Source organism: Nilaparvata lugens, chromosome 1, assembly GCF_014356525.2.
Source record: "Nilaparvata lugens isolate BPH chromosome 1, ASM1435652v1, whole genome shotgun sequence".
Taxonomy (NCBI): domain Eukaryota; kingdom Metazoa; phylum Arthropoda; class Insecta; order Hemiptera; family Delphacidae; genus Nilaparvata; species Nilaparvata lugens.
The window spans coordinates 8,468,569-8,484,852 of NC_052504.1; the positions used below are offsets into that span (position 1 = coordinate 8,468,569).

Below are 16,284 nucleotides of genomic sequence, written 5' to 3' on the forward strand. Positions count from 1 at the left end.
TGACACTTATTTTCTTTATTGTTTGACAGCAAAATGCGTAGAAATCACTCGACTCCAGCTGAACCCCCTTCCCCGCCACCCAGAGGCGATCAGAGGTGAGAGTCAATTTCCAAGTGGCATGAACTTGCACAAAGTTTGTTGTTCAAAACTAGAATCACCCATAGTTTATTTTGAATGCACATTTGTCAATTTGAAGTAAACTTGCAGTTCAGTCTTTCCTTGTCACTAGATATGCTGTTTTGACAGGTCTTGTTTGATCTTTATTTGCTCAATCCAAAAATATTGTATCACAAAATCTCTAACGTGAAAAAGTGCGATTTTTCTCAAAATGAAACTCAGATCAATTTCGCATTACAAACAAAAACTGACATCACAAAAAGCTTCAGAACACTTGATATCGATGACTTTGAAACTACAAATGAGATATTGACCTTCATTGACATTCATTTTCTCTGCTTCCAGATTAAAAGAAGCAGAGAGGTTGGATGATCAAATCAGGCAAACTTTCTTATACCGGTGTCGAATTCTAGAGTCGAATGACTATTCCCTCGAGTGCCCAGATCCAGATAGTTGTTTAGACTTGGAAACTCAAGTCTAAGACATGTAACGTTGCTCACTCACCTAGTTCAAACGACAATACACTAACAAACACTCACAAGGTTGTTCGTATACTGAACCATTGTTGAATAATTGTCACTTGTTATTTTATCAACATAACCAAACTGTAAATTTTATTGTTATAACGATCATAACTTACTGTTAAGAAGGTTATTGTATATTATGAATCATTAATCTATGATGTTCATGGAGTCGATATAGTAGTCTACTTCAAGGGACGGTATATTGCTTTGCGGACCAGAGATCAAACTCTGAATTAGGATTAGATACATACAATATCATACTCAATTATGAATGATTGGGAATGGAACAACAGTCTTGAAGCCCAAAACTGTTACTTTCCCAAATTTAGATTTTGTAACAAATTCATAATTTGTGTAACAACAGATTATATATTTCACAATTGGATCATTAGGCTGAAAATTAGCTTGTTTTTGATATTCCAGTTTATTCTTATTAGAAATTAGTAATGCAGAGTTTGTAGAATTGAACTCTATAATATTTTTGGCAATATTGGGTCCACTCTGCTGTGGTTGGAGAACTTTTGTTCTCCAGAAGAGAAGCTGGAATTTACTTGAAACTACTACATCATACTCATGTTATTCTTACTATATAAATATTTTCATGGAATTATATTCTTAGTAAATGTTGAGAAGGATAATAGCTTTTATACATACAATATTTCGTTGAATGGGAATTCTAATTCGAATATTTTAATATCATAACGATAAGAACTTACAGAAAAGCTGAAGTTCATGTCTAAATATAATTAGTTCAACATAAGAGCAGTTACTTGAATAATACTCTGATACTCCACTATACTTTATATTCTGGTACTGTTAAAGTTTCAAGGGTTTACACATCCAAATTTTTTGGAAGTATAGTCAAGGTTTGTTTTAAAGACCGTATTATTGAAAACAAATTGCTGAAAAATTACAGAATTGAGTTTTCAATGAAAAAATGGATGAGACATAATATTATGTTTACATCGAGCGCCTGGCTCAGTCAAACATTACAAATAGTTTTGGGTATAATTGTCATAAAGTAAAGTAAAATCTTCAATTATTGGAAAAAAATCAAGAATTTAAAGTAAAATCTTGCACGGATCAACTTGCACGGATCAGCAATGAGCTTGCAATAAGCAATAGTGCCCTGTATCGGGCACTTTTCAACTTTTCGTCAAAAATTGAAACATCCTACTGTAAAATTGGTATCACTTGATAAAGCCACAATGTGAGAGTATGAGAGCTCTGTAAACTTTAGAAATGAATCGCTTCATCAGGCTGAACTTCGCCAATAAGATATTTTGGAATTTGCGTAGTCTCAACTTCTAATAAATTAATGAAAACACTAGATTCTCTGAGCGACTATTACATTAGTGTTTATTGAAATATTTTCTAGTTCAAAATTGTTGTTGGTAATTGATGTTGTTCAATATTATATTTTTCATAGTTAATATTTTCAAATTTTAAAAATACGCTTTTGAATGTATTCATTATCTACTAGTCATAAATTACTTTATATGTAATCATACTTCAGCTAGTTGTTATAACATATTAATTTGTTGTGAAAAGTACGGTATTGTAACATATTATTACAATTATTGTACATTTTGAAAAGCTAGTTTTAGACATGAATAAGTATGATATATTTTTATAAGAATATATATTTTGTCTTATAGCATCAAACGCATTTAGTCTACAATATAAGGGTTGTTTGTTACAGAGTCCAGAATATAGCTTGACTTAGATTTAAAGTGTTCAGTAATAATTTAGTATAGTATATTCTACATGATATAAATTGCGCAATGCTATCGAAAGCTAATATGACTTCTATAATATTATGGTATGAAGATAATATAGAATTTTTAAATGCTTTATGATGTTATATTTTTATTGCTTTCAAGATATAAAAAATAATTATGCATTTTTCATGGCATTTATTGAATAATCTATTCCATATTACATTATCTTTTCAATACATTCAATTTATTATTGAGAATAAATTGATTTCAATCAAGAACAAGAATCACAAGGATGGTTTGAAGTTATACTTAAAAGTGTTGTCAAACAGGCTACATTTTCAATTTGACATTCTAAAATCATTATTACCAATAGCTATTTCTGATTGATGCTACTCCTTTCATTTTAGTCTAATCAATTTCAAATTTCAAGTGAAGATTGAATCGTAGTAGAAGCTCATTATGCAGAAAACTCATTGCATAATTGAGACACTAAGAAATTTTGAAATAATAAAATCTAAATTTGTTCAGATATTGATAATGGTGTAACAAGCAAAACTAGTTCCATGATGTTTTTTTATACATCTTTGGTTTCATAGTTTTGTAAATGAACAAAAACTCACTTGTGTTTTTAATGCAAAATGTTGTTTATAGTGATCCTGCCGGCAACATTGTAAAAGTTGCATTTTTGTTAAAGTGAACTGAGCTCTTCATTAGGAAAGCCTGGTATGGTATGTCACAAGCTGCAAATGATAATTAAAAAACTTTATTTTGAATGCTGCCGCTCTTAAATTAAGGCTATTCAAATTTGGATAGTTCCGTGTTATTTGATGAAATCACAAATCAGTATATTAGTAATCTGAATAATATTATGTCAATGTTGCAGAGTTTAGTAATTTGTTTCAATGTCCATGATATTTCAATCTAATTATGAACTTTTAATTGATTTATAAATGAATAATCTAGCTGTAGGTAACGAAACAAAAGTTTTCATTGTAAGTCAGTTGAAAAAATTCAATAAGAATTCTATGTGTTATAAATGATACCTATATACCTACTATTGAATAAGAATTCAAATGAAACGTGAGCAGTACCGTAAATTTATAAAAACATGAGACAAACATGAAATGCTTAGTTTTTAAAACAATTCAATGTAGGTACCGATAACTTATACCGTATACAATTTAAAAATTTCAAAGTTGCATGTGAGGCAATGGAGGAGAAAACTAAGCTTAAAATTTTGAAAATCTTAATGCAGGTGTTTTTTTAACTGTGCCTTTGCAATAATCTACTAGAGTGACTAGTGAAAAAGAAATTCGAATTTAGATAGGTAACCTTCCAAATAGTGGAATATGTTACATCTATATAAATTACCGTATTATTGGAGATACATGGTTCATCAGATTCAAAAGGAGAGATTAACAGTATATTGTAGAAAGCATTTCACTTGCTGAACAGTATCCATGAGTAACTTATAATATTATCAGTTTTTAATAATTGTAAAACTTAGTAAGCGAGTCAATATGATAAACAGGAACCAAGAGCAAAATATTTTTATTATATAATTATATTCATACTCTGCTGTGTGAAGGCCTATTCATATATTATTTTTCTGGTATTCTCCATATCCTCGGGGTCACTTAATTATCGAATGATTGAAATTATACTACAAGAAAAAGCACATGAAGCTTTATCAAGCCTGCTTAATAAATAATATCACGTACTCACTAGAAAAAATAATGCTATAAACTAGTCAAAAGCCAGTAATTAAGTGTGATTCGAAAGATACTTTTTTATTTATTATTTAATTTATCCATTCTTATGGCTTTTATTGACAAGAGAGAAATCCGTCCTGGTGTTCTGCCTGGTCGTATTACCGTACGTTTTAAACTATGATAGCCTACTTTTGATCAAAATATACTCTAGTGAAATGTTTTAACTCATCTATGAGTGTGAGAAATTGATATCACCCATGTTGAATTTTAATGGAAGGGGAGACTTAAAGTGTTTTAACATTTCAAGTGTTTTTATTAAAATTATCCAGTACGATATAGGTAACTCTAACTTGTCCTGTGGGATCCTTCATATCTTCAACAAGTTGAAATCTTTTAACCTTTTTCAATAAGTTTAATAAATTGAAAAAAAGTTTATTAAGATGAAAAATGCGATTCAATTTTAAAACTGAGTACCGTATTGGCAAGAGTATTAAGATAAATTGATCTCTATTATAGAAATGTTATTGTAGAAATTTCGCATTTCCCAATTAAAAATATAAGCTACCATACCAAAAAATTTAACGTGAGCTATTTCTAGTGAATTTGTAGCAAAGTTACAATATTAATATCGATTTTAAATTCAAGTATAAACTTCAGATATCCAAAGATCTGAGCTTCAAATTTGTATATTTAATATGTGTGCTTTAATATTTTTAGACTAATTTACAAGAGATGTCAGCATTCTACTTTTCAGTGAGATCATTTCTTTCCATTTTGAATTTGAAATGGGAATATTTTTGAGCTAATAAACAAAATCATTGTAAGTTGTTGCATGATTTTACTTTTCCATATATTTGTAATATGAATAAAATAGACTTTAAAGTGTATAAAATTATAGTTTACTACATATTTTGATTCCACCTCTTCTTAATGTATTGTTCAATCGAATACTTCATAATGTGCTGTTCATAATAGTTTAGTTATCACAATGAGTCTAGTCATGTGAAAACCATAGATTATCCTATAAAATAATATGAATCTATCTTAGGTAGACTAGTATAATATAACGGATGACCCAAAATAACGGGAATTGGAATAAAGTAAAACAGAAATAAGGAAGGCAAAAAATGATTTCATTTATGATAATAAAAATTTCAAAACTTGCCATTTATGAGAAATTGATGGCATTCATGATTATTTGAAAATTACTTCCTTTGGATGAGTGTTGGAGATTACTCATTGATCGCTGCAACATCTCAATTGGGATATGTGGATTTTATCCCTATAATTCTCTGTTTTGATTCAACCACAGTTAACTTATTGGTAAAGTTGTGAATAATTTTGATTTGAGAGAGCTCCACAGAAAGAAGAATCGCAATGAGTAATCTCGAACACAGATTTCAAGAATGTTTTCGTATATCCGAGGAAGCCATTCAAAGAATCTAATTTCCATAAATTAATGATTATTTAATTTATGCTTCTCAAATGTTTTGAAGTTTTTATTATCATAAATGGGATTATTTTTGCCTTACCACTCTTGTTTCTTGATTTTCTGTAATCCCCGTTCTTTTGGGTAACCTTGTAGTTGATTATGATCAGGTTAGCAATAGGTAGGCTATTAGAAAATCATATAAATTAGATTAGAAGTGTATCTTTAATTATAAATGAGCCAATAATGATGCCTAATTAGCATGGGATAATGATTTTATTCGAGAAGGATATATCGGCCTAGATAGTAGTAGTTTATAGTATAAAGGTAATCAACATATAGAAAGAGAATAATTTAGATCTTATATATTGTAGTTCAGAAAGATTTTCCAGGGTTGGCAATACAACCTTCCCTGACAAAATGTGATCTACTATAACCACGGTTTTTCACAAGCTGAATCGAAAAGAAATAATAATTCTCGTTTGGGATTTAATTGCACTTTACCGGTAATCTTCATTTTACTTAAAAAGAAGCTCTGTTATCAAGTCATCAAGTGGATGGATCAAAATTTCACCTAGAGTTGGCAAATTATGAAAAATGAGTCATTGGTATCAATAGAACGTTTCCAACCGGTACCTCATGTGATTTATTGAATATTTGACAATTTATGCTGGAAATGTGATTGACTGATGAAATAATAATTAAATTCTAAGAATGGAGGAAAATTCTGGGGTTTTTATCGAAACGAAAGGACGAGCTAAGATAAATCTGGAGAGTAATAAATTCCTTATTTGACTAGCCAGCAAATTGAGTCTGCTACTGCTACAACGGTCATAGGTTCTATGTCACTATTGATCCTTCTCGCCGAAATCAGGCTTTCACGATACATAAAATAGTTTTCTAAAAAATTTAACAGCCTCTGTTCTTCTATAAGAAATACTTAGAATAATTTTAACATTCAACTTGAAACTTTTAACTTTCAAACTGTAACTTCAGACATTCAACTTCAACCTTTAATTAGGCCCTACCATTTCAACATTATTCGAATAATAGATTTCACTCATTTTTTTAGTATTTTGTCATCCTCAACATGTAAAATATTACATTCATAATTTATAACTCATTTACATTTATTATTTATACCTCCAATTAATGAAAAACAAATTTATATTTCATAAAAAACAAATGGAGTGATCATAAGAAGTTCCAGTCATGAATCAGCTCAAATGAAACAGAACTCAGCATTGAGGCCAAGATTAGAATCAAGTTGCTCCTTTCATCAGGTAAAATGACCAATCTTGTGCTTTCATTACCAAAGCTTATCGGAAACAGCAAGTCAAATTCAATGAAAAAAATACCTTATCACTATTATGCATTCAAATACAAGTAATTCGGGCACACTGTAACAATAAAAAGCATTGGCTGCAAAATGGAAGCTTTCACGACTATTGAGCGATTCAAGCTTTGAATTAGATAACCATATTTTAATTTGATCTTCAATAAAACTTGAAAGCTATCTTCTTCTGTCACTTGAGCAATACCGGTATATTGAATTCTATGTTGTACATAATTTTCTGTACAAAATTATAGCCTATTAATTTGCTTATTCTCACTTAAGTGCTTACTGCTAGAGGTTTGTAAATGTGAGATGAGAGGTCTATTCATAATAAACATTATTGAAGCTTTTAAATGTTCTTTTCAATGAAAATTACTCATGAGGGTCTCAACGAATATCACAAATTGGGTAGACAGAAAAAACTTTTATATGAAATATTAAGCCGTTCTCAAATGTTTCATTAACCTCCCCCAACTTCGATCATTAATATATTATAATATTCTGAAGTGATAGTGTTGAATAGATCATTAATTATTCAATACCTTAAAGAAAAAGGTAACTATTCAAAACCCAGTGACGTGACTATTTTTTTTTTGTCCAGTGATAATAAGAATATTTTTGGCTTTTGATGGTCACGGTATGTCAATCACAAAAACGTATTCGACTTCTTTCGTTTCTCATTATAGCCGCCACAAGTGATGAACCACTATGCATACTCAATAGAAAAATAATACATGGAGCAAAGCAGATCTTTGTTATTGAACAAAAAAGCAAACGAATCACACAAGGTTAATCTATCCTCATTGCTACCCAATAGTTCGTTTATATAGGTATATCCCTTTTGTGAATCAGACTTCATATTATAGAAAGTATAGGAAATTTAATGAAATGACTGTTCAATTTTTATAGAATTGTTGGACGAATTTATATTCTTCAAACTTATGATATCGTTTTAAACGCATCTATTATCGAGAGCTGACTGTACTGAGAATATGAATATCTTGGCAATATAACATCCATCATTATAGCATTAAATCTGCAGAAAGAAAGTGAAGTTAAATAAAGGATGTATAATATTTGTATAGCATTCAAGAGATAAGCATTCTTTCATCTAAAACTTCAGGTTGTAATTTTGAGATTATGGATTCTATACAATATATTGGATAAAATGAGGAAATGAGGTTTTTCCAATTAGGTACAACCTTTTATGCTAATTTCTATGTTATCACTTGATAGTAAATACTAACAATCGATCTTGTCCCAAAAAACTCTGATTTTCAAACCCTCAGGACCATATAAAACTATTAGAGGAGCACAGATGAATTAATATTTAATTTATTTTGTCTATGAAATATCATATTCGGGATTTGGGAACCATCCTCTTCTAAAATGATGAAATATTGTTATTTCTTTTCATCATATTTTTCAAGATGGAAATGAACACCGCATACATCATGTAACGCGATGAAATTTGTGATACAAATGCATGAGTAAAAAGCCATTTTTTGCATGTAAAAAATGACATATCGAATCATAGTTGCATATTACAAAAATATGTTACTGGAATGAGCTAAGCTGCTAGATTTGGCTACACCAACACTTATTTTCACGCTTGCTTGCTTCTAAGGAGAATAAAATCATTAGGCCCTTATATTATTTTTATCAAAAATGGGCTAGCGACTTAGATGTAGAGCTACCTGAATGCTTTCTTCAATTGAACAATAATAAGAATGTTTATTGAAAATTTACTATTATCAAAATAGAGTAGCCTTTGAAAGCAGTAGGCCATCGTATCTCCCAATAAATTGTGACCATACAAGCATCCGATTTTACTGACTTTGGTTAGCAAGTTTCAGTGAAAACTGAAAATTGAAATATTCTTGCTCGCTAGGCTGAAAAATATTTCTCGTTTTAAATTAGCATGAAAGTGCGTGTGTTTGAATACATCAAGTCATTTGATTTCATAAGTTACCTGTATCACGAAAATTGAAAGTTTCTGTTTACATCGTACAAGACTTCAATTCTTTGTTAAAACTTGCCCTGGGACCGCTTTTTCCTGGGAGTTAAAAGGTATTGTAGAACAGTTGAGTTTTGCACCCTCTAGCTAAAGAAACACATGCTTTTTATGTACTACGGTACCTTATGTTAAGGCTGTGCAAAGAATAAAAATAAACTTTCTACTGGTGATTATTTGATTTGTCTATCATCAAGCTATCAAAATAAAAAAGTTTTCCCGAAAAAACATTTTTTCCGATCATTGCTTTTCGAGATATGAGCGCCTAAAGTTCAAATTTTTGGGACAGAACATTTCAAATTCGGTAAGAGATGAATCCATGAGATTAAGAGGATAAATTCTTCATGGTATTCTTGATTTAATGAAACAAAAATGTTTTGAAAATATTAATTTTTGAGAAAGTTATTCAATTTTCTAAAAATTACCAAAAATAACTAAAAAAATCAACATTTCATTTTCCTGGAACGACTCTTTCAATGTTAGCAAATTGTTAAACACTCTTACAATGTGAATCTATACTATCTGGTTGATTTATCTACGCATTCATCAAGAACCCCCCAATCGAGTGTATATTTTGTTGATCTAGTAACCATAAATCACTTGCAAGAGTGACTTTAAGGTTGAGAATAACTGTATCCAGTTAAAATAATTTTAATTGAGAATAGACGATTTGCTAGCAAGTCCTCTGAAAGCTAGAACTCGAGAACTAGATTCTCCTGCGATTTGAAATTTCACGATACCCACATCATTTAGGCCCACATCTAGGCTACATATAAGACCAAAATTATGTGTTGTTTAAAAAAAACTGGTGACAGAATTAGCTTGTATTGTATTGGAACTTTCAGCTCATTTTCATGATGTTTTATTATTGTCAGCATTTATTCTAGACTTTATTCGAAAAAATTTTATTGTCATCTGCTTGTTTCAGTACAAATTTGTCGAATAGTTACAACAGGCTATACATTACCCAATATTTGAGCTTTATTACAGTGGATATATTAATTTTTCTCTCTTTTGGAGTTGAACACTTTGTGAATAGAAATAATTGTATGCACTATTCTCAAATATTTATAAATGTTCTTTCTGCATGAATTGACTGACTCACATTCTCTCCACCTGATATCTATGAAAGCAGACCAAAAGACTCTAACCGTGGAGAGTGGCTGGCTTGAAAGGTAAGACTATCTGCAATGTACCGTATCGTAACCATGTTCTCAAGCATTGAGAAATCACACTGTGATTTCAATCATTTTTCTATTTATATTAACAAGATATTGTACATGTCAGAAGGGTGGTGATAGTAGATTTCCTTCTTACAGAAATCTATACATCGCTATCATTTTACATATGCTATTTAAATTGATAATAATAATTATGATTTTATATTCATTCGGAAATGAGAGATGTATACACACCGACAAACATACATTGATTTAAATGTAAGAAACATTCTTCCATAGACGAATAATGTACTGTACCGTTTCTATAACAAATAGGTACTGTATGTTTCCTATAAATAAAAACTAGAAATCTAAGTACCCTTTTAAAATTGTCTAATCACGACATGTTTCGGCTATAAGTTAGGTCCTATAATAGTCCATATCATGTGAAAAAGACAATTTTTATCTTTCCTCTACGATTTTTCTCATATATTGTCAAAAATGTCAGTCAACAATGACAATGAGTTAATAGGACTGCAAATCGCTCCAGTCTGTAAGAATTAAATTTGTCTACTTACAGACTGGAGCGATTTGCAGTCCTATTAACTCATTGTCATTGTTGACTGACATTTTTGACAATATATGAGAAAAATCGTAGAGGAAAGATACAAATTGTCTTTTTCACATGATAATGGACTATTATAGGACCTATAGCCGAAACATGTCGTGATTAGACAATTTTAAAAGGGTACTTAGATTTCTAGTTTTTATTTATAGGAAACATACAGTACCTATTTGTTATAGAAACGGTACAGTACATTATTCGTCTATGGAAGAATGTTTCTTACATTTAAATCAATGTATGTTTGTCGGTGTGTATACATCTCTCATTTCCGAATGAATATAAAATCATAATTATTATCAATTTAAATAGCATATGTAAAATGATAGCGATGTATAGATTTCTGTAAGAAGGAAATCTACTATCACCACCCTTCTGACATGTACAATATCTTGTTAATATAAATAGAAAAATGATTGAAATCACAGTGTGATTTCTCAATACTTGAGAACATGGTTACGATATGGTACATTGTAGTCTTACCTTTCAAGCCAGCCACTCTCCACGGTTAGAGTCTTTTGGTCTGCTTTCATAGATATCAGGTGGAGAGAATGTGAGTCAGTCAATTCATGCAGAAAGAACATTTATAAATATTTGAGAATAGTGCATACAATTATATCTATTCACAAAGTGTTCAACTCCAAAAGAGAGAAAATTAATATATCCACTGTAATAAAGCTCAAATATTGGGTAATGTATAGCCTGTTGTAACTATTCGACAAATTTGTACTGAAACAAGCAGATGACAAGAAATATTTTTTCGAATAGAATCTAGAATAAATGCTGACAATAATAAAACATTATGAAAAAGAGCTGAAAGTTCCAATACAATACAAGCTAATTCTGTCACCAGTTTTTTTAAACAACACATGATTTCGGTAGATTAATAACATAAGAATCACAGTCTAGCCTTATATGTAGATGTGGGCCTAAATGATGTGGGTATCGTGAAGTTTCAAATCGCAGGAGAATCTAGTTCTCGAGTTCTAGCTTTCAGAGGACTTGCTAGCAAATCGTCTATTCTCAATTAAAATTATTTTAACTGGATACAGTTATTCTCAACCTTAAAGTCACTCTTGCAAGTGATTTATGGTTACTAGATCAACAAAATATACACCCGATTGGGGGGTCCTTGATGAATGCGTAGATAAATCAACCAGATAGTAAAGATTCACATTGCAAGAGTGTTTAACAATTTGCTAACTTTGAATGAGTCGTTCCAGGGAAGTGAAATGTTGATTTTTTTAGTTATTTTTGGTAATTTTTAGAAAATTGAATAACTTTCTCAAAAATTAATATTTTCAAAACATTTTTGTTCCATTAAATCAAGAATACCATGAAGAATTTATCCTCTTAATCTCATGGATTCATCTCTTACCGAATTTGAAATGTTCTGTCCCAAAAATTTGAACTTTAGGCGCTCATATCTCGAAAAGCAATGATCGGAAAAAATGTTTTTTCGGGAAAACTTTTTTATTTTGATAGCTTGATGATAGACAAATCAAATAATCACCGGTAGAAAGCGCTTGTATGACGATTTCTGTCTGAGCTGGATTAGTACTGTAGTAGGGGGACGTAGTGGGGAGTCATTGGCATCCTACACTTCCCTCTCCAACAAACCAGTTCACACCACTCTCTCCACTCATCACTCTCAACTCTCACCACTCTCTGCTTGATGACGATTTCTGTCTGAGCTGGATTAATACTGTAGTAGGGGGACTTAGTGGGGAGTCTTGGCATCTACACTTCCCTCTCCAACAAACCAGTTCCACCACTCTCCCACTCACCACTCCGCTCTCACCATCTCTTGCTTGATGTGCTTTCTGTCTGAGCTGGATTAGTACTGTAGTAGGGGGACGTATGGGGAGTCATTGGCATCCTACACTTCCCTCTCCAACAAACCAGTTCACACCACTCTCTCCTCCCACACAACAACAACTGCTGACAGCATTGTGGCTTGAGGCATGCATGTCATTGTTTTGCTAATAATACATAGACTAGACATTCATTTTTCTTATTCTAATCACTTGCTACTCTCAACTCTCCAGATCGCATGAACGCTGCGTCTCCAGTGACAAAGAGGATTAATTTTTATCTCTAATCACAAGAACTAGAAACAATAAGTGAATGAGTGGCCAGATAAACTATTGTCCATTATAAACATGTAATATAATCCAAACTTTATTACATTATGTACTTCAATTCAATAATTGAAAAAATTTAAATCATCTAATTTAATCCACAATATTGCGATTTTGAACTAAAAAATTGAGAAAGAGCATGGAATAATTTTTAATCATGACATGTTCTTGAGGTGCTGTGTAATGCAGCATTATATTTCTCTATTATTGTTCTAAAATGATTTTAAAATTATTTCTTCTCTGTGGTACAAACACACTGAAGACAGAGCGGAGCGGTGCGTTCTAGAATGTGGCGTAACGTGGTCAGAAAGTTCATGATACACACAGAAAGCATCTGAGCGTCAAGCGTCAAGGGCCTATGAAAGGGTCAAGGGCCTTGACCCTTGAAAGTGTCAAGGTCCTAAAATGTACAAGAGTAGCCTGAACTAAACTGGCACTCACACTGTGACGCTCCACTTATAGACGCTCCAAAGAAAACAAACCAGCTTATTCCAAACTTTGACGCTCTGCTCCGCTACGCTAGGCTCCGCGAGTAGACGCTTCCAGTGTGTTGCATCTTATTACTTGAAATTATATTGTTCACGACGCTTCGCAAAGCCCTGCTCTGCTCCGCCAATAGTGTGTTTGTACGGTTGTACCCTTAGTCAAGAGAGAGGGTACGAACACACTTAGTCAAGAGAGTTCAAGATGCATTGCATTATACATTGCATGCAACGCAATATCAAAAAAGCCATCTATGATTGATTCTACAGTCAGAATTGGGTTGAATGAGAAAAGTTTGCTATTTATAGGTAATGTTGACAGTTGAAAGTGATTAAAACAACCTCCGACTTGGAGGGATATGCGGAGCAGAGAAAAGTAGGGATTCAGCGGCGGCAATGTTGCCATGCTAAAGCAAATGCGGAAAGCGTTCTGTAGCCTTCAGTTAGTGTTCACCAACTCATGCTACGCAAACGTAGTTTCCTTTATGGAAGAACTGCATCAACTGAGTCTGATCGATAACTTGGCAACTGCGCTTCTTTCTATAACCCAAATCATGACTGTAATTGGCTGATCTCCTTCCATTTATCTGCTCCACATATCACTCCAATTTGGAGGTTGTTTTAAATGGAATAAGGAAGATTTTTCTGTATAGTTTAAAGTGTAGTCAATTTTTTGGACATGGCATTTATTAGAGGAGGCTGTGGTTTAATCATTTTACAAAACCATACCTAGTCAATCGCTCCAGTTACCGTATCATATAAATATGGGTATAATCATTTCCAAGAGAGAAAACTGATTATGAATAACTCACTAGTGACATTAAATTACGGAATTTGAATCAGAGTGTACTTTTTGACATTTTAAAAACTGAATTTCGACTACCATAGATTGCCATTTTGACTACATTTTATCATGTGTAGGTACTTTTTATTATAAAACATTGTTCTATTATTTTTTCTTCAGTGAAGCAACAGAGGAGCAGCAACTTGAAAAAGACAGTTTTGAGGAGCAAGACATTGGTCTATTAGAAGACAATGACAATGGAAATAACATTGTAACAACTGAAGACAATGGGGATATGGATGGAGAAAATTTCGATAGCTCTCAGGTAGGCTACAGCATTCAGTTAATTAATATTTTCTATGAGAATTGGCCTGCTTGCAAACAAAACTAGGTAATATTCATGGTATTTGATGTTTTTTTAACAAAAATTCATTCATTTTATACCAACTACAATTCGATGTGTCAAATATCTCTGTGTATAATAATTCATTATGATTGTATTTTGGTGATTTGGTTAATAAATGGGAAAATTAGGCCTAAGCAAACAAGTTGATAGAAAGTAGGATTTTTCAGTTCCACTATATACCATTTGAGATAAAACCTTAGTTTAAAGAGTAGACACAGCAATACAAATTCAAGTCTGAGAACTTCCTTATAGAAAACTCTGACCAATTACAGAGCCACTGATTCCCCGTTACCCGTTACTACCATGGTATGCGCATAGCTCACCATCGACAGTTGATAAGGCAGACATTTGAAGGATGCGTCGCCGGTACTGAGACCGTGCAATGTGCCGAAGATATTCAGAGTCACCAAGGAGTAGTTTTGCCTCCAAAAACTATTAACATACCTGAGTGGGCATACTACATAAGGGAATTGTGAAATCAAGCTAGAAGCATAGAAAAAATAGCATTCGTTAATTGATTGCTGTCTAAATTACTTGACTCACACCTGGTTGCACAAAAATCTGTTAAATTTGAATCTCGATTAAATGCCACGAGGACCAATCAGAGAACTCTTCTTTTCCAAGATATCTTCTCTGATTGGTTCTGTGGAATTCAATCATGATTAGAATCTAACAAGCTTCTGTGTAACCGGGCCTTTTGCTATCTTTCCTCTATAATAGTATAGTCAGTAAGCCAGTTATTTTGATGCTTAATACTATCATATAGGCTAGCTAAATGTTATTAGTAGGCTAATGTTTCTCTCTATAGTACGAGAGATATTACTTCTTACATATCGCTCTTTCTCGGAGACAAAGAGGCCCAACACTCTTTCCTTCATTAATCACTGCCACTACCTAATAACAGCATATTCTCCCTACTTTTGTGTCAGCAACCAATTGTGTGCAGCATGCTTACTCCTCCCCACTACTCTGTCCATGCTAACAACTGTGGAAGAAGAAATCAGTCTCCCCTCTTCATAATTACTTTATTTATTACATAATATAAATAATTCACAATCAACTTAAGGACAAAGAAACAGACTACAGTTCAAAATTTTTTATACCAATTTCATGAAATAAATTGTCCAAATAAAGGCTATGTGAGACTTTTCAATTCTTCACTAATTTCCACATTGAAACAAAACACTATATAAATTTTAAAATATCGACATACAATATGTTAAACGTAATATCTCTCGGACTATAGTGGTCGACCATCGAGTATGTCGATGTATACCTACGGTATTCGATTCTAATCAGCACACAGTATAACCATAGAGAAACAGTAGCGTAAGTAGATATCCCATATGGAGTGTCTCGGGTTTGATGAGGGTGCTTTGGTCTTTTTTGAGGAGTTACCTTTCAAATAGAGTTCAATTTGTTTGCTTCAATCATTGTCAATCCGAGCCCTACTGTTGCACTTCAGGGGTACCACAGGGTTCCAATCTTGGTCCTTTGTTGTTTTTGTTATATGTGAATGGCCTTCCAAGTGTACTGAATAGCTCGGAGTGCCTCATGTTTGCAGATGATACCAAAATATTTAGACAGATTAGGTCTGTTGATGACTGTTCGTTGCTTCAAAAAGATATTGATGCACTGCAGAAGTGGTGTTTGGAATCAAGACTCACGCTGAATGTGGCAAAATGTAAGGTGGTATCGTTTACCAGACAGAGGGAACCTTTCCATTATAACTACAATATTGGTAATATTTTGTTGGACCATTCGCAAGAGTATAGGGATCTGGGAGTGATTATGGATGCTCATATGGATTTTGATAAGCACATTGAACACCTGTTA

The 16,284-nt window shown here is 32.3% G+C and overlaps 1 protein-coding gene across 7 annotated transcripts in view; it reads left to right on the plus strand.

The window, feature by feature from the left end:
• Positions 1 to 16,284, plus strand: part of LOC111060142 (slowpoke-binding protein) — a 65,054-nt gene that overhangs the window by 40,857 nt on the left and 7,913 nt on the right. For 2 of the 7 annotated variants that reach the window (XM_039429459.1, XM_039429449.1), the window contains 2 exons: positions 30 to 95; positions 14,223 to 14,367. In XM_039429459.1, the coding sequence (XP_039285393.1) occupies positions 30 to 95; positions 14,223 to 14,367 (211 nt within the window). Of the gene's footprint in view, positions 1 to 29; positions 96 to 462; positions 6,148 to 9,988; positions 10,029 to 14,220; positions 14,368 to 16,284 lie in introns of those variants that run through there. The other 5 variants (XR_005571456.1, XR_005571457.1, XM_039429462.1 and 2 more) reach the window with 5 other exon arrangements.